The sequence below is a fragment of the Symsagittifera roscoffensis genome, chromosome 6 (genome assembly GCF_963678635.1).
Source record: "Symsagittifera roscoffensis chromosome 6, txSymRosc1.1, whole genome shotgun sequence".
Classification (NCBI taxonomy): Eukaryota; Metazoa; Xenacoelomorpha; order Acoela; family Convolutidae; genus Symsagittifera; species Symsagittifera roscoffensis.
Genome location: NC_087067.1, coordinates 46,829,861 through 46,855,759, shown reverse-complemented (window position 1 = coordinate 46,855,759; position 25,899 = coordinate 46,829,861). Strand labels below are relative to the sequence as shown.

Here is a 25,899-nt window from a genome sequence, read left to right as displayed (position 1 = left end):
GCATACAATGAACTTCTTAACCTACAATTTTAACCGAGTAAGATCAAAGCGAACTCTGAACAAAAGACATTCTATTAACTGAAGGCGTTCGAGAAACAAAGAAAAAGAGAAAACAAAAAAGAAAATATTTTAAAAAGCATCCATTTATTTCCAATAATTGACCGGTTACGCAATTATTATTTTTTTCGCAAAATCAGATGAAATTTATTTGATAGGGCATTGATCAGTCAGGACAAAAACCTTTAGGCAGTTTGGTTAATTAAAACGATTCCTTGTTTGTTAACAAAATAAATGGTAATCAGTGCCAGGAGCTTGTTAGTTTTCTTTGATGCTGTAACATCTGTACCTGAGTATAGTAACTTTTTACTTTCTTTTTGACCCCAAATAATTTTCTAGCGTTCTCGAACATTTTTATAAGTTTTCAATCGGCATCCTTGTACTGAGCCTAAAGAGATTTTTACGTGAATGGACTTGGCAAAGCAGTTTTTAGATTGGGCCAAAGATGGTCGAAAAAATAGTCAAAGATGGTCAAAAAAGAGTCAGCATTCTGTTGCACATATTTCAATCTGCTACAGGCGGTGAAATTTTAATTCATATCAGGAAAATTTTACTTTAATATCAGAAAACTATTCAGAGCTTAAATTGGGAGTTGGAACTAATAAAGACCATCAAGTTAGTAAAATAGGATTTTGAAATATTTTTCCCAAAAGTTTTTCCAAGTTGTAAAGTTGTGATTTATAATGAACTTTGATGTTGTTTCTGCACAATCCAGTTCCATTCAAGCGAAGCTCATTTATGATAGTCTTGCAAAAAATGCAATCAAATTAAATTTGACTTAACTAGCGAAGCAGTAGATGCTGGGTTATCGCAATTTGTACTGTATTTTATAATTCACAATGTGGTGAAGTTATTAAATTACTGCATCTTCTTCATTAGTAGACACTACACCATGCTGTGAGGCATAATGCTATCAGCTGAAAGAGAATTCTTGAGAAAAACAGGAATATGTTATATTAGTCGTTTTTGAGTTTTTGATTGAACGTAACACATTATATTAAAAAAGAAGTTTATTTAAACCAACCAATTTCTTTTATGAGCTCTCTCAACACACAATAAAGATCTTGTTTTAAGAAAAAAACTTTTTGCGCCAGAGGCAGTTTTTGAAAAAAGGCCAAAAACAACATCTTTAGGCACTTTTTGGAATGTTTTGGCAAAAAAAATCGTTTTTACGGTGCACGCTAAATTTGCTACTGAAAAGAGCAAAAAGAGCCCACATTTCTTTACGTAGACAACATTTTTGACCTCTGACTTTCTTCGATGCAGTATGTCATTAGACAAGTTTCGTTATTTTCGTCGACTCCGAATCACTGTCTATCCGTAGTTTATTCGCGATGATGGCACAAGCAAGCAACTAGGCGTCAAATAAATTCATAAGGCGATTTTTCATGGGTTGGGTGACAAGTCGTAACAACGACAATTCGTAACCAGCGACAATTCGTAACAAAGGCATTGGCAAATAGAATACGCTTGCTCCGCTGTGCTTACATTCGGCACGAGAGGAGTATTTTGCGTGAATTAGCGTTCCCCGCTTAATTCAATAAATTGACAAGTCCGAAGAATTGGAAAATACAGAGCGTGTTTCATAGTTGATACATTTTCCTAGTTTGGAAATGGTAAGAGCAATTATCGCCCGTTCAATTACTACGCTCTTCATTTTCAGGGTCTTTTGGGCTTTCAGTGCCAGATTAGGATAAACCAAGTAATAATATAGTATTTGTCTGGATCATACTGTTTATAATTCAGAAGAAAATGTCACTCACTAGTAAGAATTACCATCTTATGCTAAACAAAGATTTCCGCGGCCGCAGTTTCATGAACCAATAGAGATTTTTGTGGTGTAGTCCATTAATATTTAAACAGTTTGTGCTCCAACTTCGAATATTTTTGCTCAATTTTTCTGCAGACAAGTTTTGAATGTCTAAATGTTAGTTTGCATGACCACCAACTGGTAAGTTTTTCAAATGGTAACTTTTTTCATACCATAGAATTTATATATATGGAAATCAAAATTGGATTAGGTTTTTTCTTGCGATCAACTTTTTAAAAGTCAAGAGCATTTAAAAAAGGCTACCCGGGTTGAAGTCCCGCCGTTGAATATCGCTTTTTCTGTAGTATCGCAGTGATCGCTATTTTCCAGCGCTGATTCACGATTAATTGAGAGTTTTTTGCATAACTAAACCTGCGATGTTTCAAAGCTATTTTAGTAATGGTTCCGTAGAAACTCAGCTCTAAAAGTTAAGACATTTTAACTCAATCTAGTAGCTTTCAAATGAGATTTAATAAACGCTATAACTTGAGGATATCTGAAGCGTCGTGGATCAGATGTAGTATACATGTCTACTCAAGTAATTATTGCTGGGTCGAACCCAGGGAGCCTACTATTTTTGCTCATTTTGTAAGTTTTCTATTGCTGTTTCATTGCTGAAAATTAGCCAAATGAGCGATAATCTATCAATAAAATTTACTATTTTGGCAATGAACATCGATAATTCATTAATAGCGATCGCTGTTTTGTTCACTTTTTTATCGCTAATTTTCAATGTGATCTCAACCCGGGTAAATTATGCATATTGGGCTGATAAGTGGGCACTAGTTTTAATTTTCTAGGAACCTGTAGACTGTAAACTAACCGGAAACTAACCGATCGAAATGTTTTCTTACCCCAAAGTTATATAACTTTAAAAAATATATTTATCAAATTGAAGGCAATAAAACTTCCTTGAAACACCGCAAGAAAGTTTTTAAGCTTTGTCCTGATATGAACAGCTTTGAACTTTTTAAAGACCCAGTAAAGATTTCAGACTTTTTTCAGATTATTAATATTTTAATTTTTGAATAAATACCGTGTTTCTGAAAAAAATATATGTTCTTAAATCAAGTATAAACTTCGTATTTTACCAAACTTTTGAACTTATGAAGTTATTTATCAAGCTGAAGGATTCTGTGTAAAGATTGATGGATTTTCACAATGTCCGGAAACATTTTCACGGAAATAATGTTTAATGACTTTAATTTATGACATTTATGACTTTAATTAATGACATAAATTTATAACAAGAATAGCTGGTTGCTTTGAAAAATAAAGAAAAAACCTTCTATTCAAGTTTTTGAATGTGGTAACACGTTGCAAGATGAGTCATTGATTGCTGAAAAAATCTAAAAATATCAATGTGTAATTAAAATTCTACAGTTAAAGTTTTTTATGCTAATTTAGTCTCTAAAAAAGAAAATTTCTGACCAGCTGTTTTAAAGAAAATGGAAGCTGAATCGGGATCAATGTGATTTTATTATGATGCTTTGAGTCCTAACAAGTTTTTGCGAGTTATTCAAAATCCATCGAAAAACCCATTCTACGCCATAGCTTCTTCCAGTCAATTCTAGTGACCTGGTCGCAACAACAAGTGTGCTATTATTTATAGTGGTGACTTAAGTTAAGTTGACACGCGGTCTAGAAAAGTGACAAATTATTGGTCCTATTCCGTCGCGTACACAACAAATCCCTCGGGGCGTAAACATTTGACACGAGGGGTATATAGAAGTTAGAAAGCAGACATTGCTGCAATACCTAAATTGGTATGTTCAAGACATACGCTTTAATAGTCATGCAGTTCAAACGCCTTTTAAAAGTCTGAAATCACCCGTTTTTTCTATTTTTATATGCTTAAGATTTATAAAAATATAAATTGAAATCTGGCCTTGCCTAAACTCAGCGAATAAAAATGTTCATAGTTCGGTCTTGTTTTTTTTGACTTTCGAAAAAGACTGACTGAATAGTTGTTTTCGGTCTGGTTTTTCATAGCTAACTTTCCACGAAACTATTTTTTTGCCGTCGAAAAAGAATAAATCTTCTGAGCTTATCTCCAGAAAAATTATCTCCATCAAAGAAGAAAGTTATGGAGATATTTGATCATTCCAAATTTGGAATAACTAAAGCGTGCAATCATTCTAATTTTTTGTTCATTTGTCACATGGACGACGAATTATTCCGGCTTAGAAATCATTCCAATTTCAATTCATCTTACGTAATTGGTCCAAACAATGCGCTAATACCTTCAAAACAAATCCCTAAGCGCTTTACAATGCGCTTGGCAAAACCATATCAGAAGGATTTTCGAGTTGTGATGGTTATTTTAAGTTTTTTCAAACCAAAAATTACTTCTTATTTGTCAAAATGGCGTCAAAATTTTTTGGGTGTCACCCTGATACAATCATTGCTTGGTTTTTTTGTGCACGTCGGTGCAACTTGCCCTAACACGGCATATAATAGCCCATTTGTTGCTGTGCATTGCGGAACACAATAAGAATAGCAGCAAGCAAATGCAGACGAATAGTTGTTTTTCTAGACTACAACCACTGCCGCCATGAATCATCCGTCGCATCGGCTGAAAGACAGAGCAACTCGTTTTATTTAGAAAAGTCATAAAAAGAACTCAACAGCAAAATAGCAGAAACAAAATAAGGAGCTTTCAAAGTTCATAATCTGAACAATTTTACTCTAAAATTTTGAATCTTGGTCCCGATAGTTTATAAAATAGTCGTATTGTAAAACAAAAGTCAGTCGCAGTTTTAGAAAAAAGTAGCGGTCTCAAATTTGCATTAAGCAAGCATTATTAGCAAATGCTCAAAAAATGAATTTTGCATGATCAGCAGTTTTTCCATAGAAGAAACTTGTATGACTATAGAACCAATTCATTCATGAAAGAAGTGCTAGTCATACAAGCTCCGTTTATGGAAAAACTGCTGATCTTCCAAAATTATTTGTTGATCATATGGACATGTTTGGAACTTTTTAAATAAACTTTGCGACTACTAATGCTTGTTCAGACTATAAATTTTTGGCCATGGAACTAAGATCTACGCAATTTTGAAAGTCTGAGAAAAGTTAGGAGGCCTCGACATGGATGCTTCTTTTTTGTTTTGCTTTTTTTGAGTTCTTCTTATGTTTTTTAATACAACAAGTTGCTCTGTCTTTCAGCCAATCCGTCTGATGATTGATAGCGGCATTGGTTGTAGTTTAGAAAAACAACTATTCGTCTGCATTTGCTAGCTGCTTTTTGAATTGTGTTTGGCAATGCACAGAAATGAATGGGCTTTTATGCTTTTATAAGTCTTGTTATGGCGAAAAAATTGCAACGACGTGAAGAACAGAAACCAAAGAACGATTGTATTAGGGTGACATCCTAGAAGTTTTGACGCCAATTTGACAAATATAAGTAATTTTTCGTTTAAAAAACTTCAATTGACTTCATCAAAAAAAGTAGCAAAAAAGTGTTTTAAAACAGCCAAAATTATTTTTTCACGAATTTCAAAACTCATTATTTTTTTTAAAATGTTCATCCTACAATTTTGAAAAAAGAAATTGTATGTTTTTCATGCAAATTTACAAAAATTCGAAAAGTAAAATTCTCTCATATGACAACAATGAAACAAAAAAACGTGAGAGCACTTCTCAAAATTGTACTTTTATCGTGCAAGTTCAATGAATCAAAAAATATATGACTAGCATTTTTACTATGGACTCAATTCACGAATTTTTTTAGTTAGCAGTTTTGTCAACTCGAATTTGAAAACTAATCTCAAACAAAAGTCCGGGAAAAGATGGATATTAGTTTGCAGAGTTTACAATTTTTTGAGGACTTCAGATCAAAATGAACAAGGTTCAAATTTCAGAAACTACGGAAAAAATAGATATATTAAAGTTGAAGTTTTTACCATCTAAATTTTTGTTACAATGAAACCCGTGGTTCTTAATTGGATTTTAAAAATTAAGTGGCTAACACTAATTGCAGCCGGGCATAAGTTATACAAAAGTTTGTAGTAAAGAAAAATGCAACAGTCGGAAAAAGTGGCGGCTATTTTTTTTGGTTGCGCCGGTCGCGGATAAGATTTCCTGAGTCGCGCCGGTTACTTACACATCTCTTCCGTTTGCAAAGTCTGTAAATAACAAATTTTGGTCGCGACGATTTGAAACACCCAATTTTGATCGTCCGTCTTGAAAAACTACAATTTGGTTTCTACAGTTGAACCAAAAAGCAAAAACCTCGGACGGGGCGTTGTAATCAACCGATCTTGTGGCGGAACTTACAACTGTTAAAACGTTTCTGATAGAGAGAGAACAATAATTTTGTATGACTCATTCCAAAATGTCCATAGTGAACCTGATGATGGCTTGACTACGTACTTTATAGTCAAGGACATATTATTGAAAGTTTGAGCCGCTTTTTTAACAAAAGGTGATCATTCTTTCACCAGCCGGCTTTGCGGCGCAAAAGACAAGGGTGCTAAAAACTAATATTGGTTCTCTTAATCTCCGCCTTCTTTGCAAATTTTACATTTTTGTTCCGACTTTCGATACGAAAGTAACTGAATATTTGTGCTCGGGGTGGGTTTTTTTTTCTTCAGACAAATTTCGACTTTTTAAATAGCCATTTCTGACGGAATTTTTTATATCATTCAAAAGGTATTGTAGTCCTGAGCTCAAATATGAAAAAATATTTTACCTGTGATTATTTTTCGTAAAGTTATGAGGGTTTAAAGATTGCCATTTTGGCCATTTTGACCAATTTGGGACAATTAACGCGCAATATAATTCGCGCTATTAACGCGTAAGCGGAGGTTTAATCCGTCTTATAAATCGTTCCAAATTTGTTGAAAGAAGCTTATTTGCCATAATTGAGTTGTTACAAGGAACGAAATCTATCTTTTTGTACTTTATATTGCGTGTGGGGTGATGATTTTTATAAAAAATTTCAAATTTTAGAAAAAAATTTCATTTTATTTTATTTCATTTAATTTTTTTTATGTATTACTGCTGCTCAATAAACCTTAAAAGGCAGTCGGAACATTCAGGGCTTTCCCCTGATACGAGCAGTCTTGTTTATTTATAGTAACATAATATTATGGCTAATTGCGTAATGATAAAGGTCTTCAGGTTAAGTCATTTGCACACGAAGAAGAAATTCATTACAAAATGACTAAGTTAAATTAAATTCCAAAGAAGAGACTCAATTTTCTGGGGAAAATGGACCGCAGATTTTCTCCGTTTTCCAATTTGGGCGTTTAGGTGCTCGCATGTGAGTTTTTTTCTTGTGTAATTGAGAAATAGTTTTTAAGGCCATCTTCTGCATAATGTTTTACAATGTTTTTACAAAATATAGGAAGACGCAGCGTATTACTGTTTTTTTAAAACCTTTACTGTTTAGTTTGATTGATTCGGACCTTTGGTTGGTTGCCCGATTTATTTAAACCTCAAAACTCTCTAGTCTTAACCGCTTCTCTAACATGCAAATTTGATAGCTTTAATTTTTCAATATAGTTTGAATATTAAATAAGAGTATCATTTGACGTTATGTTTTCAGAAATCGAAAGTTCAAATTAACCCGCTGCAAGAAAGCATTTTCAAACTAAACATTAATAACCACTTCTGTACTATAAAAAGTGAAGATGACAAGCATGGGTATGTTTTACTTTGGTAGCTGATGTCATTTTTGCAGTTGATGCACTTGTCCAGGAAGTAATATGTCTTCTGATTGCTGTTAAGTTACGTAATCAGCGGCCGTAGGTGATCAATCTGCATTTCTGGTAAAAACGACAGCAAGGCGGTCTATGAGCCTACACATTATAATCACGAGGTTGATGGCCAGTGACAGTGTCATCGCTAATCGGTATTTATGACTTGATATCCAAACTTTGAACAGAGACGAAACAGCTTCTCAACAATTGTTGTGCATGATTTCATCAGATTGTTTATATGTAAACAATAGTTCATTTTTTCAGAAAATTTAAAAGTGACGAAATTTTGGAAACAAAATGTTAAAAACATTCGCCCATTCGCTATTCAAGGTATGAATCGATATTATTGTTCTGACTTTCTAAGAACATGACGGAGTTTTTGTGCTTAGTGTGCTTTTTTCGCTCGACCAGTTTTGACTGTTTGAATAGCCATTTTTGAAGGGATTTTTAAAGATCATTAGACAGCTTTTGAGAGCTCACAATTGAAAAATATTTTAACCCTGGTCGTTTTTAAGTAAAGCTATGACGTTTTGAAAACTACCAATTTTCCCATTTAGAATAATCAACGCGCGATATACTCCGCGTAGGTGGCAATTTAACCCGGGTCAGAAAACGTTCCAAATTGAATTGAGGCATGCTAGTTGCCATAATTGTCACGTTACTAAATACTGTTTCACTATGTTTATAAATAGCGCATGGGGATGGTTTTTAAATTTAAAAAATATTTCCCAAAAACGTCACTTCAATAAAAAACGAACATACACATTAATGGGCTGTCGGAACACCGGAATATTCAGGGCGAACCCCTGATACCAGTAGTCTTGTAGCTGCAAGTAACGTAGTAATCGTTTCTACTAGCTTGCTTCATATCAAATTGGAGCAGCTCGCTGAGCCCGACTACATAGCCGCAGGCAGTTAACGCGCAGATATGTCAACCTGGCAATTTTAAAACCGTTTTAACTTTACAAAAAAAAACGATCACAAGAAAAATATTTTAAAATGAGTAAAAATTAACAAGTAAATTGAGTAAGAAACACGACAAAAAATATGTACTCGAACTAAAAAAAAAATGGAAACGTTTCATTCAAGTCTGAAACACTGCAAATTGTTTTAAAAAACTGACCAGGCAAATGAACAGATGGGGAAAATCAAAATCACATATGCGGTTATCAAAAAAGATGAAAAAATCAAGAAAATTTTAACATTAATAAAATTTCAAACTCGCGAAACTGCCCCAGGGCAAGTTTAGATTGCAACCGGAATTTCAATCAGCCAAAAAGATTGTACTGACCAAAAACATTTGACCTTCATGACAAACCAATACACTTATTTTTCAAATTTTCTCGCAAACACTTCAATTTCTAATAAAACAAGCTGATGATTTTCTTGCCGTCTTGATAAACTATGCTAGCTAAAAATAAAATTTGATTATTTTACATACTCTATGTAAAACAGTATTTTACTTCCTTCAATCTAAAAACGAAACCATATAGCTTGTTGTTCCGACTTTCGATACAAAAGTAACGGAATATTTGTGCTCGGGTGGGTTTTTTTTCTTCAGACAAATTTCGACTTTTTAACTAGCCATTTTTGACGGAATTTTTTATTATCATTCAAAAAGTATTGTTGTCCTGAGCTCAAACTTGAAAACATATTTCACCTGTGATCATTTTTTGTAAAGCTATGAGGGTTTAAACATTGCCATTTTGGCCATTTTGACCAATTTAGGACAATTAACGCGCGATATATTTCGCTCTATTAACGCGTAAGCGAAGATTTAATCTGTCTTAGAAATCGTTCCAAATTGGTTGAACGAAACTTTTTTGCCATAATTGATTTGTTACAAGGAACGAAATCTATCCTTTTGTACTTTATATGGCGTGTGGGGAGATGATTTTCATAAAAAATTTCAAATTTTAGAAAAAAAATATTCATTTTATTTTATTTCATTTAATTTTTTTATTACTGCTCCATAAAACTTAAAAGGCAGTCGAAACATTCAGGGCTTCGCCCTGATACGAGCAGTCTTGTTTTAATTCAATTTGGAACTTTTTCTGAGCCGAACTGAATTGCCGCTTACCCCCGTTAATGGCAAATAATTGCGCCTTAAGTTTTCCAAACTGGGAATTTGTAAGCCCCCATTAGTTTACAAAACTATTCACTTGTAGAATCTTTAATAAATTTGAGTCCAACATTTGTTATAGGATATGAAAACACCGTTAAATAAGGGCTTGAGAAAAACGTGTTCTAAAAAAAGACTCCATTGAGCACAATTACTCCGTGATTTTCCTAGAAAGTACGTACAACAACAAAGACGAGCAGCTAGAAAGCAAGGCACACCTAAAAATATTAATTAAAATAACTACAAAAAGTCTAACTAACTACAAGAAACTTATAAGGCGACAACCTGCTATCTAAAAATGTTAAATTCTAGAGGACATTACTTCAAACTTTCTGAAAAGGAGCTCATCAGATTGGAAAAAAAAATACGATGGAAAAACAAAAGTTGAAAAACTTAACAAAACTAGCATTTAACTAAAAACAGCATGGTATCGGGTCTAGGATGAAATCACCCTGGAAAAAATTGCCCAGGACAAACAACTTTATAAGAGCTAATTCCACATATCAAAATCCGTGTCCTCCTAGATATCTAATTGTATACAATATATGCATTAAAGTTTGATTTCTTACTGATTCCATTTAGAGTTGTCCTTCAAATAAACCTACATCGCCTTTGACATGAATTTTTTTACAGTGAAATTTTTCAGTTTTTTGCATTTTTTTTTCTACAGTAAACTGATCAGTTTAAAATAACTTTCAGAGTAAAAATGTGATTCCATTTTCCAACTTCTGGCTTCTTAGAGGGTATTTTAAGCAAATACGAGAAGGAAACATAAATTTAATTTCCTGATGATGTTTTTGAAATGGATTTTTATGAAGAATGGGTTGTAAATTTTTTTTCTATGCATAATGGGGAACTTATGATTAAGATCCGACAAAACTGCATGCATAAGGGCAATGTATCGATTTTTCAGACCCTTTTAAAGTCTATGAAGTACTGTTCGTTTAAAATAATGAAAACTTGAAAAAAAAACCCGAAAAAGAGCTAAAAAGACCACATAGCAAACCTCAGTTCATTTAAAAACGATTTCTAAGACGGATTACATCTCCGATTTCATGTTAGTAGCCCGAAATATATTGCGCGTTAAATTTCCCAAATCGGCAATCTTTGAACACTTGTAACTTTTAAAAAATCACAGGTGAAATATCTTTCTAAATTTGAGCTCAAGACAACAATACTTTTCGGTTGATAAAAAAATTTTGTCAAACAGCGCTAGCTAACAGTCAAGAATTGTCTGGGGAAAAAAACACTCCGAGCTCAAATATTCCGTCTTTTTCTTCGAAAGAATAACGGGAACCAGATAGCATCATTTATAATTTTAAACAATTTTCAAAAAGAATGAACTAATTGCTCTTTTTGCACAGTAACCAGCTGCTCATTATGGATTTTTTTTCCAAGACTCTGACTAAAATCAATTCCGCTATGCATATTAACGCTCGAGCTCAACCTCTTATCAAAAGTTTTTTTGCACAAAGTTTGTTTCGCCCGACATTGATAAACATCAGATTTCAAATTAAAATAGACTTCAAACTTTTTTATATAATGTTTCCCAGATTGTTGATTTGTATAATAGTGTGTGGTATTAATCAAAGAATTAGATATTTTTTGGTGTTTTTCTCACTAGTTAATCAATGATCCTTTTTACATCGTTTTTATATCTTCAAATTATAACTCTAATGATTTATTTCAGCAGTCTTACCAGAGCGATCTTTTATCATCTCAATACAAAAATGGCCAACTCGAAACGAGGACAAAAATATATGATGAAAAATGGATTGTACTCGTCGTGTAATGCTCGGCCGCAATCTAGCGCGACACATATTTGCCTTCCAGTGCATCTAAAAGCGAATCCTTTTCGGAAGCTCGCTGCCTTTATTTGGCTCGCCGCTTTTATCCTGACGTTTTCCCAATGCGGTGTTGATGCAATACGACTACAGGTGCACAAAGTAGACGATAAATCTACAGGAGCTGAAAAGCGAGGGGGAGGTGCTTCTCTGATGGGGGGATCGTTTCTGCAACGTGAACAAACATATACGCCACCCCAAGACAATACGGTACTGCTCTGGGATCCCATTGACGACTACCGATTTAAAAGCCGCGACAAATTCTATCCTCAAGGTAAGTTTAACTGCTGTTACAAGAGAGTAGCTTGTTGCTGTGCAAATTGTACAATATGCTTTGTAAGCATTTGTTTTTTTTTTCTTTCGTTTTTTTACGTTTTAGAAAACTTCCATAAAAACATTAAAAAATGATTGTTTAATTTGAAGTTGTTGGTTGTTTTTTTTCGCAAACTTTGGAAGGGACCGATATTCCATTAAGCAACAAATTTTCTCAGTTTTTTCTCAATTAAAAAAAGTTTTTGAAATACATTTTAGAACCGACGTCTCGACAGAAAGGCCTTTAAAATGAAACCAAACTAGAACTCAACCAATGCCGTAATTGCTTCCCACTTTTTTGATCTGAGCAGAGCAACTTCGCTAAATCCACAGAACTTTACGACATAAGTTTTTAATTACAAAAAGATTAGAAAGAACTGAAAAAAAAAACTATTACCTAAAATGGAACTGGAACCTGATCTAAACTACATTTTATTATTGGATAAATTAGATATTTTACCACTGTAAAATATTTAATATTAACCAATCATAATCCATCTAACTAACAACCCACTTATTTGTAAGTGCTGAAATTACTTGTAATTTCAGCACCAGAGAGATTTGAATTTAACTTAGAAATTAGTTGCCTCTCCAAGAGAACTTCAGCTGCCGCAATAAGCCAGTATACTCTAGATCTATTGAGCCTAGCAGAGATTAGTTAAACACCCTGAGACTAGTAGATATAAGAGTAAGATTAGGATCGTTAATAGACTAAGAAGTTGCACGAATCTATCCGGCCGAAAATAAGATAGCGTGACGAGCAGACGGTGTACCCTATCCGAAATTACTCTATCAGTTAACCACTTCGGTCTTAACTCATCTGGTGCGACCATAAGTCTCGAATAAGACCTTATTAGCTTAGAATTAACCAAAATAGATTACAGTATAGACAAGATATCCACGAAGATATTCGAGAACACAATATTCAAATACTTCAACAAAATAAGTCTCCAATTAAAATTTGAAATCACAATCAAACTTAATAATATTGTCCAACACCCCTACCCATTAAGTCCACCAAATATAACAGATAGATATACAAAAAACACAATTGGTTACATAACATTTTATAACCCATACTCAGGATTATCATACACATGTATATTCTAAAAATATTAATGTTTTAACACATCTTTTTTCTAATATTTTCCGACCAAAATACAAATCCTTCTCCTCGCACAGGACCCCAAGATTTATTAGTAACACACTATGATTGTGAAGAAAACGAACAAAAAAAACTACACAAATATGCAATAAATCAAGTATCACAATGCGAAACAGAACCACAAGCTATAGAAACTACAAATGTAATAGCAACACTGTATTCAAAAGCCCGAGCAACAACAGTCACAGGATATAAATTTACAGCAACAATTTATTTCCGAAAAGAAAGTACATTGTTAACAAGTTTCAAACGGAAATAAAAACCGACTTGACCACGAATCGTTTTAACAAAGTAACATAGAACGACTTTTACATCTAAACCCCGACGATTGTAAAAACGAATTACTCAGACTAAATCTAACAAGAAATAAAAACACAGACAGAACAATAGTAAATTTTCATGCCTTTGCCGATTCTGTACATCAAGCAGAACTTGAACGATATCAAGGACATATTCAATTAGACGAAAAATACCCATATAACGGCGCACACGGAAAATTAACTTATGACATACACGATAAGCATTGGATACCACACATTGGAATAAATGACCCCTCAAACTGCAAAGCAGACACAAAAAATAAAGGATATCAACAAATATTGTTTTTCGATTGGAAAATACAACTCGAAAAAGTACAACTCACACGAGATTTATCTGATAACACAATGATCTATCAAGGAAATAGATTACCTTGCAAAAATGATCAAGGTTATTGTGACCCTACAACAAGGACCCAAGCAACAATTGTTTGGTTTCCCGAAGATACATGCACAACATTTCAAGTAGCAAAAATACACGCTCGAATGATAAAATTTCACGAAAAATATTTTATAGAATCAATTCCATACGAACAAGTAAGCCCATCCCGAAAACAAAATAATTATTTTAGAAATATTCATGATATAGAAAACAAATTAACATGTTTCCAAATCTATCAAGAAACAGAATTTGCATGTAAATACAGAAATCCACTTTATAAAACACAATACTCTGAAATACTTGTCGAATACGAAAAAGGTTTCGACATGACCACTGGAAAAATAAAATTTGACCCTTATGCCACAAGTCATCCTATAAATGAAGGAACATCATACATCCCAGTTAACTTTCAAAAAAGCACAGGTCAACCTAGTGGAAAACTAAAACCACATGACAGTAAAAGCACACGTTTACAAGAATTATCACTAATGAATAGCACCTATTTTGGTAATATTCATTATGATATCCACTTAGATATGAAGTTAGACTACACAATTAGTCGAATTTTTCAAGAAATGTCACTCTCCGAATTAGAGACACTTCATCAACTATGCGACTATGTGAATTTCAATCAGCCAAAAAGATTGTACTGACCAAAAACATTTGACCTTCATGACAAACCAATACACTTATTTTTCAAATTTTTTCGCAAACACTTCAATTTCTAATAAAACAAGCTGATGATTTTCTTGCCGTCTTGCCGAACATCCGACATGCCGTCCACAATCACAACTCAAAGGATTTAGAGTACGACTTGACTTCGCAGAAAAGGACTTCATTGAACTAGAACAATGACCACCTCGATGATCAAGTATACGTACAGATCCGAGTTACAAGGCATCCCTTCCACACACGATCTTCACGCCATTCCCAGACGAGGTTGCACACAAAACAAGTTCTCCTCATAATGCAGAAAAAACTGTCATAGCAAACCATTTCGAAATCGGATTGATTTCATTGGGGATCACAGTCGTTGTCGAATGACGACATAATAATTTCTTATCCATAATTCCAGCGTCCTGGAGCGTTCTTCTCCAAGAGGAACCGGATAAGAAAATGATGTTCGCCAAATACCAACGTTCATCATCCATCCTTCAAATTGCAGAGAAGAAAGATAGTTCTAAAAAACTCTGTAAACCCCGGATGGGTGGAACCTGATCTAAACTACATTTTATTATTGGATAAATTAGATATTTTACCACTGTAAAATATTTAATATTAACCAATCATAATCCATCTAACTAACAACCCACTTATTTGTAAGTGCTGAAATTACTTGTAATTTCAGCACCAGAGAGATTTGAATTTAACTTAGAAATTAGTTGCCTCTCCCAGAGAACTTCAGCTGCCGCAATAAGCCGGTATACTCTAGATCTATTGAGCCTAGCAGAGACTAGTTAAACACCTTGAGACTAGTAGATATAAGAGTAAGATTAGGATCGGTATTAGACTAAGAAGTTGCACGAATCTATCTGGCCGAAAATAAGATAGCGTGACGAGCAGACGGTGTACCCTATCCGAAATTACTCTATGAGTTAACCACTTCGGTCTTAACTCAGAACTGATTGGAATTTTCAAGTGAACTATTCGACCAAAATATCGTAATTGGCTTTGAATTGTATTCTAGCGCATCTATTTCAGACCTCTATTAGACCTCTTTTTGACTGCATTGATGTCCTAAGACAGGCGTTTATTATTAGACAGCCTTTTTAGATACCATTTGAAAGGCTTTTACTGTTCTTGAAGTGCTCTTTAAATAAACCGAAAAAATCTATTAACGTAAACAAAAACTGCATTTGTAAAAATGAATTTTAAGCACCTAATTGCAAACTTGGGAACTACACTTGGAAGCAAATTGAAATAAAGGGTAATTTAGTCAAACCAGGTCCACAGCTTATAATGCAATTAGATTTGGAAGTGTCAATTGTGATTTCATGCAATTGCGTAAAATTAACTACCGACTTCAGTTGATGAAAACAAAATCCATCGAAAAATAATGCTGTCTGTAAAGCGTTTCGAAAATTTTGTCCAATGTTTTGTCCATTTTACTTAAACCTATCAAGATCGGATTTTCCGAGCTCTTACAGGTCCTTTTAAATTGTCAAACTTTTCAGCGTTGCAGGCGAATTAAAAAGGTCAAAAATGACAATTAGAGGAATTTGTTGAAGATTTCGATAATGCACTTAAGCACCGAAGACAGGTTAAGAAGTAATAGCAGTTTGGTCGACCTGAAATTGAAGTCGTAACAAAAAGTTAAAGGAGATACCCTTTAAGAGGTCAGGTGAACCACAATCCCTGAGAGAACGTTCTCCCCCCCCCCCCCCCCCCCCCCCCGATGTCTCATTTCAACGACTATTAGTACCCAAAAAAGCTGATTTTTTATTTCAGTTGATATAAATTTTTCTATTCCCCTCGCAGTTCCCCTCGCAATTTTTCTTTTCCCCTCGCAGTTGCTTTAAATATTGTGATGGGTTCTTCTGTGCTCTTGTTTCAAATTCACTTCGATCTTGAATTACTTAGAAAACTGATGACTATAGCTTTCTTCTTTCCTTAACTGGCTTCAATTAGCCAGCCCGGCTCTTTTTCCTCCCCCAACCCACCTGCAAATTTTCATTATTTAAATTACTGTTCACATTGTCCGATTGTCATGAAAATTGACATGCAGACTAATTAAGCCATGACAAACATATTATGTCTTGATAATCAACCTTGTAAAACCACTCGTTAGACCATAAAATTGATGCTCGTGTGAGGTGGGGTGCGGGGCTGGAGGAAAAAGAGATAAAAAAACGATAAAAAAATTAGACAAAAACTGCTTGATAAATAGTTCAACATAGTAAAAACCTAACCTGAGAAGCTAAGAGATATTGCCTCAAAATTGCTGGCAGACAAAAACTTTGCAGCTGATTTTCAAACTTTTACATTTACGTTTACTGAAACATCAAAAATTCCGGGACTTAATGAGAACACATAAAGTTAGCATGCACCAAAATAGGAACACTAATTTAAAATATCTGAAATTTTACTCAAGATATGCGCACTTCTAACATGATTTGTGGGAAAAAATGCAAGTAACCTTTTCGAAAAATCATTTTGAACCCGGAACTTTCAAAAAAACATCATATATCGATTCAAGAAAAACGTTCTTAGATTAACTTGGTCTATTTAACAAATATAATCCTTTTATTGTTTAATAAGTTCGTACAAAACAAAATTTTTCAAAATAAACAGCTCACCGCCCTTTTCAAGCACAAAGCTTTGAAAAATACAGAAAATATACCAACTAAGAGCAATATTATATGTGTAAAATACCTCCAAAACTATTAGTTAACCCCCAAAAAATTTTAAAGGTTTGGTAAAAAGAAAAAAAGGCAGATTGATTTATTAAGTTTTGCAAAAAGGCTCTACAGGAATCGAACCACGGGCCTCACGTATGCATCTCAACTGCTGTAGAAATTTGTGGCTCTGAAACTTGCAGAATCAAAACATTTGTTTATGTTACTGTTTTTATTGTTAGCCCCAAAAGTGCGCTTAGGGCATGCCTAACCTGGACGAAAAGGTGAAATTCTTCTACATATGACTCGATAGTTCAACTTCAGGAAGCAATATTGGTGCATTTAAACAAATCATGAAAAAACGACATATCTCAGTAACTAAACGCATTTGAGACGTCACATTTGAAAGCAAGAATTTCAAACTCTGAAAGCACCCTCACAGTATCCAAGTTAAGGGTTCGGAATTTCAAACTTAATGAAAATACTTTAGTTTTCAAGAGATGATGTTTTTTTAAAAGGATTTGAATAGTAATAATTGGAGGCAAATTTCTCAACCCCTGAGAGTACCCTGACACTACCCACCTACAGTATTGGGATTTTCAAACTCAACGGAACTTTTTAAACTTGTTTTCTGAAACTTGAAGAAAATAAAAAAAAATTGTCGTATCTCTTATACTAAAAACTTTTGGGTATTCATAATCGGAAAAGAAACTCGCAACAAATGGCGGAACCCTGAAAGCATCCAGTTAATGAGCTGCTAATTTCAAACATTGTGAAATATACATTGAATTCAAACTGGGAAATTGAAAAAACTCTTAACTGTTGCAATAAACGATACAGGTTAAACGTGAAAACATTCTTTCGTTACAGATGCAAAATCAATACAGTTGAAAAAACTTAAACATGGCAAAATAGTGAAGCCCGCATTTGAATATATAATAGAATAGACTATCTTCGCGTCAAACGCATCTTAAAAAACTTTTAGGGTCAGTCGGTAAAAAAATAGGTCATCGAAGTCTTAGACCGTGGAAAACAGCGACTTGAAGTTGGAAAGCTACCAAAGCAGCTAATTATTCCTTCAAAGCAACACACACATGCACACAAACAATTACACGACCACCACAATCAGATTTTAAACACGTTTAGATTTAAATTTTAACTCTAGCTTTCATTTTTGTCTTCTTCGACCGAGCCCAAAATTTACAGAAACTATTTAATATTCCCTTTTATGCAACGAGAAACTTAAAAAGATAGAATTTAGATTTTCAATTCTGAATGGTTTGTTTAAATAAATTTTTTGTAGGTCGTTTTGAGTTTTATGATCAATACTTTTGAACTCCGCTCCGCGCACAGACAATTGATTCATGAAAGGTTACTTTTTTGTTTTGTTGTTCCGACTTTCGATACGAAAGTAACGGAATATTTGTGCTCGGGGTGGGTTTTTTTTCTTCAGACAAATTTCGACTTTTTAACTAGCCATTTTTGACCGAATTTTTAAATATCATTCGAAAGGTATTGATGTCCTGAGCTTAAATTTGAAAAGCTATTTCACCTGTGATCATTTTTTCGTAAAGTTATGGGGGTTTAAAGATTGCCATTTTGTGACAATTAACGCGCGATATATTTCGCGCTATGAACGCGTAAGCGGAGATTTAATCCGTCTTAGAAATCGTTCCAAATTGGTTGAAAGAAGCTCATTTGCCATAATTGATTTGTTACAGGAGCGAAATCTATTCTTTTGTACTTTATATGGCGTGTGAGGGGATGATTTTCAAAGAAAATTTCAAATGTTAGAAAAAAAAATTTTCATTTCATTTTATTACATTTAATTTTTTCATGTTATTACTGCTCCAAAAACCTTAAATGGCAGTCGGAACATTCAGGGCTTCGCCCTGATACGAGCAGTCTTTTGTTTTGTTTTTTATTGTTTCAAATAATCTAGATCAAACGTGATGTCTTTTAATTGCGGAAAAATACTATTCTGTTACAGTTTTACAAAATTCGTTTACTTCTAATTGCTCACTTAACTTTTAAGTAATCAATTATTCAGAGAATTAATTTAAAAATAATTCAGTAATCAGGAGTATTCAAAGGCAAATCTATAATACCACAGTACCACATTGATAAGATGAATAGCAAAATAGCTATAATAAAAGTTGTAATAATAAAGGTTATGAAGAGAAAATTCAGAAAGGAGGCGCTTTCAGTAATAACTCTACAATCTTCAAAGCCATACACATTCTCCAAATCATAATCAAAAACATTCGATTCTTTTTCACTTGTCGATAATATGTTTTCGAGCTGGTTTAGCACTGTCGCTATTACAAAAACAGCACTTTCATAGCCAAATATGGAAACAAACCAAAGTTTACACTTGACAGAACTACGCAACACTGCGGCGTAGTTTTCAAGATTAAGTTTCTGAGTTTGAGTTAGTTTCAAAGGACGATTAATTGTACACCTAGGAAAGCAGGTTTTTAACTCTTCCTTGAACGCCCATGCAAAAGGGCCATGAAATATATCTACGTCTATTGACTGCTGCGTCGATTTAGTGGCCGCTAATTTTAGACTGAGATCATGGTCTTGTTTGCTCTCGTTTCCAAGTTTGTAATTGCATATTTGCTTGACCCAATTTATGCTCTCAGTCATCTCCAGGTTGTGCTTTGAAAAGCCGAAGTACATAATGGATTTCTGATCTGAAATAAACCATCACCAAACATCAGAAATGTTGGATCTCTAACTCCTCAACCCCCCCCCCCGCTTCTTGTGAAAAAGGGGAGGGGGAAGATTCGTTACTAGGTACAAAATTCGCATATGCTTAATAAACCATTTCTAAACACATTTCGTCGCAGTATATAACCTTTTGAATAAATGGTTACATCATTAACTTATTGTTTATTGCATTTAGGGGAGTAAAGAGGCAAGCAGTATTGCAGCGGAAATTTTAAAACCAATTTCCTCTTGAAGAAATCGAATAACTGCGGGCGGCGGGGTATTCTAGGTTACCCTCGATTCCAATAAAGACTGGCGTCTAGGGCACCATTGAACACATTTGGAGTAAAATGGGTCAACGAACCCACAGAGATCATTGGACTTTAATGTTTCATTGGTGAAACCCTACACTGTGCGGTTTCATGTCTAGGGGGCGGCCAGTTAATTCCAAGGCATTCATTTTACTGCATCAATTTTTGGGCGATTGAGCATCAAATTTCGTTGAAAAAACATTTGGTGCTAACATACATTAACTTTGAAGGGGAGCGCGCGCCAAAAATACGCCGAAAAACGAAATGGTTGTCATAAAAATTGGCACACGCCATTTTATTAGGCTCCTTTTAGGCTCTTCCGGCGATGCTATTTGTAGTCCATCAATCTGCCAACCACTGACATTTTAAAAAACAGATTTCCGCGCTCAATAGGCTTGCTAGCTATTTCGGTGCTATCTAACTGTCTCAATAAATCAACTTCAAAAACGCCATCTAAAAAATAGAAAGTAATGGAATGCATCTTTCTCTAATAACACTCACTTGCATTTGTCACTTTAGCTTGTCGACTAAACAGTGATATTTTACACGCCCTTCTATCTGTCAAAAATTTCCCTGAGCATAAAGATTCAAGCGCTATCTAAGCGAAAACCCCCTAAACCGAGCCGACACTCCAATGCTGATAACTCTTAAAACAGAGCCACATGGAGGCAACTCAAATTAATCTTAAGCAAATAGAGAATAAGAAGACATGGAAAGATTGTACGGAAGCGTTGTATTTCGACAACATCAACCGAGTAAATTATTCTGGTCTTCCTTTTACTAATGAAGTTTGGATGAAGTCAACTTCCTGCAGCCCAAAGCGGTTTAGGGGGCGTATGTTCATTTGGTTCCATGCAAGAATTTGCAGACAATTGCGACCGAGTATTCTGCATGCAGAGATACGCAGTTTTAATCATTGTTGGCTGACTGGATGTGGTGGGGATCTTCTGGTCCATAAAACCAGGGTTAGGGCGAAAGAAAACACTTTGTTTTAATAGCATTAGTCACGACATGGATTCGAAAATTTTAGCGGTGATTTTTTAATGGGGAGGGAGCGGACACCTCTTCACTTCGGATGCCTGACCTCTTCCATCATTTTGCAAAATCAGCCTTCGCGTACTTCAAAAACGCTTTATAATTTAAAGTTTTTTGGTAAAACATACCAAATTTAAGAAAACTGGATAAATAACAATTTTTTGTTCCGCTGGGAAATCTGAAAATTAAAAACTACTTTCGGAACTAAAAATTGATCACGTTTTTTGTGACCTTAACAATTTTGCAGCTCGATCGTGGAGTTTACTTTCCGTTTTAACAAAGTAAATGAACTGAAATTAAAAACAAGACTGCTCGTATCAGGGCGAAGCCCTGAATGTTCCGACTGCCTTTTAAGGTTTATGGAGCAGCAGTATAAACATTAAAAAATTCAATGAAATAAAATAAAAACGAAAATTTTTTTGAAACTTTTTATGAAAATCATCCCCCCACACGCCATATAAAACAGAAAAAGATAGATTTTGTTCCTTGTAACAAATCAATTCTGGCAAATAAGCTTCGTTCAACCAATTTGGAACGATTTATAAGACGGATTAAATCTCCGCTTACGCGTTAATAGCGCGAGTTATATCGCGCGTTAATTGTCCCAAATTGGTCAAAATGGCAATCTTTAAGCCCCCATAACTTTATGAAAAATGATCACAGGTGAAATATCTTTTCAAATTTGAGCTCAGGACAACAATACCTTTCGAATGATATAAAAAAATTCCGTCAAAAATGGCTAGTTAAAAAGTCGAAATTTAAAAAGTCTGAAGAAAAAAAAAACCCACCCCGAGCACGAATATTCCGTTAGTTTTGTATCGAAAGTCGGAACAACAAGTCAAAGTCAAACCGCGAAAAATCAAATTTTCCGGAAAAATCAAAGACTTTCCTGAAAAAAAAAAGACATATATAAGAATATTCTTCACTACATTCAATGTCTCTTAATTAATGCTCAACGATTTTCCATCATAAAATAGCCAGTTTGTAAGTCTAAAAAACCCCATGGAAATAAACTGCAAAACAATCATAGAATTAAGCCTTTATTTTTTACCTTTTTACTTTGACCTCAATAAGCAAGCGACCATCTTCGCTTTTTCGTGCAAAATTGTGAGAGCACCATAGGTATTAACTACTATACCAATTTTGTTACCCTCAAAATGATATATCTTACCAACTTTCTGTCCCTTAATAAAAATAATAACTTGCCTAGTTTCTCTAGAACACAAAAACAGAACTTAAAAAAATCAGAAGTCAAACCGCGTAAACCTTTTTCCTAAAAAAATAATCACCACTCATGTAAGTGTCTTCACTGCGTTCATTGACACTTAAAAAAAAGTGAAATTGGATCTCTTCAAATATCCCCTCTCCTTAGCAATTTTTGGAATTTCAACTTTATTATTGATGGGATTTAGAAAAATCCTCAAGGGAAAAAAAACAAAACTTCAGTTTCGCTGCCTATGGTTTTGATAAACAACAAGAAAAAAAGAATTTGCAATGGACTATTTCAAGACAATGCGAAGTTCTTTAAGTTTAGATAAAATTGAGTTTGAAAAAATAAACTTTCTAACTATCAGGACCTGTTGAGGAGGCTGTAAATATTTCAACTCAGTAAAATTTACGCGGTGTGTTTGTATTCAGTTTTTCGGCCCCCTACTTTTATGGTCAACTCCATGCTCCGCCCACATCTTGCACATGAACACCAGAACTCACTTATAATTCTAATAATTAATAATTAAGTTTTTAGCAAGGCGCAGTTGCGGGAGGAGCTACTATATTTCAAAAAATATTTTTTTTCGACAATTTATCAAATTAACCCTATTTGGTTAATTTTTGCACCATTGATATAATGCTCCCAATCATTTAAGTAATTAAAACATAAAAAATCAACTCAATTTAATAAAGGTGTTTGGGCAGTAGCAACGCTGGCGGAGGGGGGAGAGGGTTAGATATTTAGCTCTTTGCTCCAAACCTCGGCCTATCCACCCCCTGGCACTGATACTGACACTGCTGGCAATGACAATGGCGCTGATAAAATGAATGCCTGCCAATGATATCCGAAAAAGAAAACTATTGTCTTTTTTAACCCAACTTTTACCACAATTAAAAACAGTTAACGTTTCGAAAATTGCATTCTCAGGACAATGTATCAAAATTGAGTTTTTTTTCGTTAAGGATCTACTTATGTTAACTCTGAACAAACCTCACTGTGTAAACCTGCTTCCATTTTTAATGATTAAGTTAAGAAGAGCGGCGAAACTTTTTTTGGCAATGATGTTAATTTGCTAGCACTGATGGCACTGACATCATGGCCACCCTGCCCTTCAAGCCAAAAAATTCCTCCGGCGAAAATTTTTTCGCAATAGCGACGATGCGTCCGTCCCATTACTTTGAGAAAGTTCCTTCCTTAAAACGTCCTCTACTACAGTATTTACTGATTTAGAGATTTTTCAGCTCAAATTTTAAATAAAGGACCAAGTTAACATTCTGGTCTTCCTTTTACTAATGAAGTTTGGATGAAGTCAACTTCCTGCAGCCCAAAGCGGTTTAGGGGGCGTATGTTCATTTGGTTCCATGCAAGAATTTGCAGTCAATTGCGACAGAGTATTCTGCATGCAGAGATACGCAGTTTTATTGATTGTTGGTGGACTGGATGTGGTGGGGATCTTAATCTGGTCCATAAAACCAGGGTTAGAGCGAAAGAAAACACTTTGTTTCAATAGCATTAGTCACGACAACGATTCGAAAATTTTAGTGGTGATTTTTTAATGGGAAGGAAGCGGACACCTCTTCACTTCCGATGCCTGACCTCTTCCATCCTTTTGCAAAATCAACCTTCGCGTACTTCAAAACGCTTTATAATTTAAAGTTTTTTGTAACATACCAAATTTGAGAAAACTGGATAAATGTCAAACTTTTGTTCCGCTGGAAAATCTGAAAATTAAGAACTAGTTTCGGAACTAAAAATTGATCAAGTTTTTTGTGACCTTAGCAATTTTGCAGCTCGATCGTGGAGTTTACCTTCCGTTTTAACAAAGTAAATGAACTGAAATAAAAAAAAAACAAGTCAAAGTAAAACCGCGAAAAATCAAATTTTCCGGAAAAATCAAAGACTTTCCTGAAAAAAAAAACATCAAGACATATATAAGAGTGCTCTTCACTACATTCAATGTCTCTTAATTTACGCTCAACGGGTTTCCATCATAAAATAGCCAGTTATTAAGTCTGAAAACCCATGGAAATAAACAGCAAAACAATCATAGAATTAAGCCTTTATTTTTTTTACCTTTTTCCTAAAAAATAATCATCATCCATGAAAAAGTTTTCACTGCGTTCATTGACACTAAACAACAAACAGTTTAAATTGGATCTCTTCGAATATCCCCTCTCCTTTTATCAATTTTTGGAATTTCAACTTTATTACCATAATTTGATGGGAGTTAGAAAAATCCTCAAGGGGAAACAAATTAAAACTTCAGTTTCGCTACCTATGGTTTTGATAAACAACAAGAAAAAGATAATTTGCAATGGACTATTTCAAGACAATGCGAAGTTCTTAAGGTTTAGACAAAAAAATTGAGTTTGAAAAAATAAACTTTTTAACTATCAGGACCAGCTGAGGAGGCTGTAAAAATTTCAACTCAAAAAAATTTACGCGGTGTGTTTGTATTCAGTTTTTCGGCCTACTGTTACTTGATCAACTCTATGCTCCGTCCACATCTCGCACATGTATTTAGTGATTAAGAGATTTTTCAGCTCAAATTATAAATAAAGGACCAAGTTAACACCCTCCCCCCAAATGCCTTTAGGGGGGAGGATGTTAACTTGGTTCTTAGCTCGATTTTTCAGCCAATCAGATTTAAGCATTTTACACGCAGCGCTTAGCAAATTTAATTTAAAATAAGCGCTGGGGTGGAGGATCTTAACTTGGTCTATTAGGGGGGAGGATGTTAACTTGATCCTAAATAAATTGCAAACGTTTGAAAAATAACAGGCGCAGATATTGGAAGTCGTTTGTTTTGAAATAGAGATATTGAATGAAAGTCAGATCTTTTTGTTGCGGTCTGCGATGATCTGGACCCGCGAGTGCATTCTCATTCTCTGCCTCCTTTTTGTTAAAAACGACACATTTTGTGATGAGAAACTTGGGGCTAAATTTCATTTATACCATGTAAATAATTATAGGAGTGAAATTTTTTTCTTCAATTGAACCATTTTGTATCGCCCAAACCTTTGGCCTCATCAAATTCAATCAATTCAACACAATGGCAAATATTCAAAAGCATCGATATAAAAAATGTCTGATGATAGTCTATCTAACGGCTATTCGTTTTTTCTTTATCTATTGAACAATTAACTTTTGTTTGCATCGGGAATTATGACTCTTTTTCAGATGATCAGTCAATTCTATCAGAACAGCCTCAAATGCAACTACGCAGCGACCTAGTTAATGACAGAGCCTACATGTCCTCACGTGATCTCCTCCTCATCGGCAAAAATATCCTGGACAAATATGAATCCAGAGCTCATGCCAGGAACTTGCTGGACAAGCGAAGCAGCCGCGGGTATAACTCAAACCCTTGGTACAAATACTGATATTCAGAGCCTGGACGAATCCCCGGGTCTTCAATTAAAGGACAAACAACAGCAGCAGCCATCAGTTGATGATGACTAGCTAGCATACTAAATTAATCTAATAACAAGGTTCCAAACGTTATGAATATCAACAATATCAAAATATCAAGTAACCGTTCTTATTCAAGTAAACGATCTCTAAATTCAAACTATTGCTGAA

The 25,899-nt window shown here is 34.4% G+C and overlaps 1 protein-coding gene across 1 annotated transcript in view; it reads left to right on the top strand.

The window, feature by feature from the left end:
- Window positions 1-25,899, top strand: part of LOC134848531 (uncharacterized) — a 29,432-nt gene extending 3,533 nt beyond the window's left edge. Inside the window, exons 3-4 of the mRNA XM_063866031.1 lie at window positions 11,385-11,812; window positions 25,498-25,899. Coding sequence (XP_063722101.1) covers window positions 11,425-11,812; window positions 25,498-25,700 — 591 coding nt within the window. The 5' untranslated portion in view covers window positions 11,385-11,424 and the 3' untranslated portion in view covers window positions 25,701-25,899. The remainder of the gene's footprint in view (window positions 1-11,384; window positions 11,813-25,497) is intronic.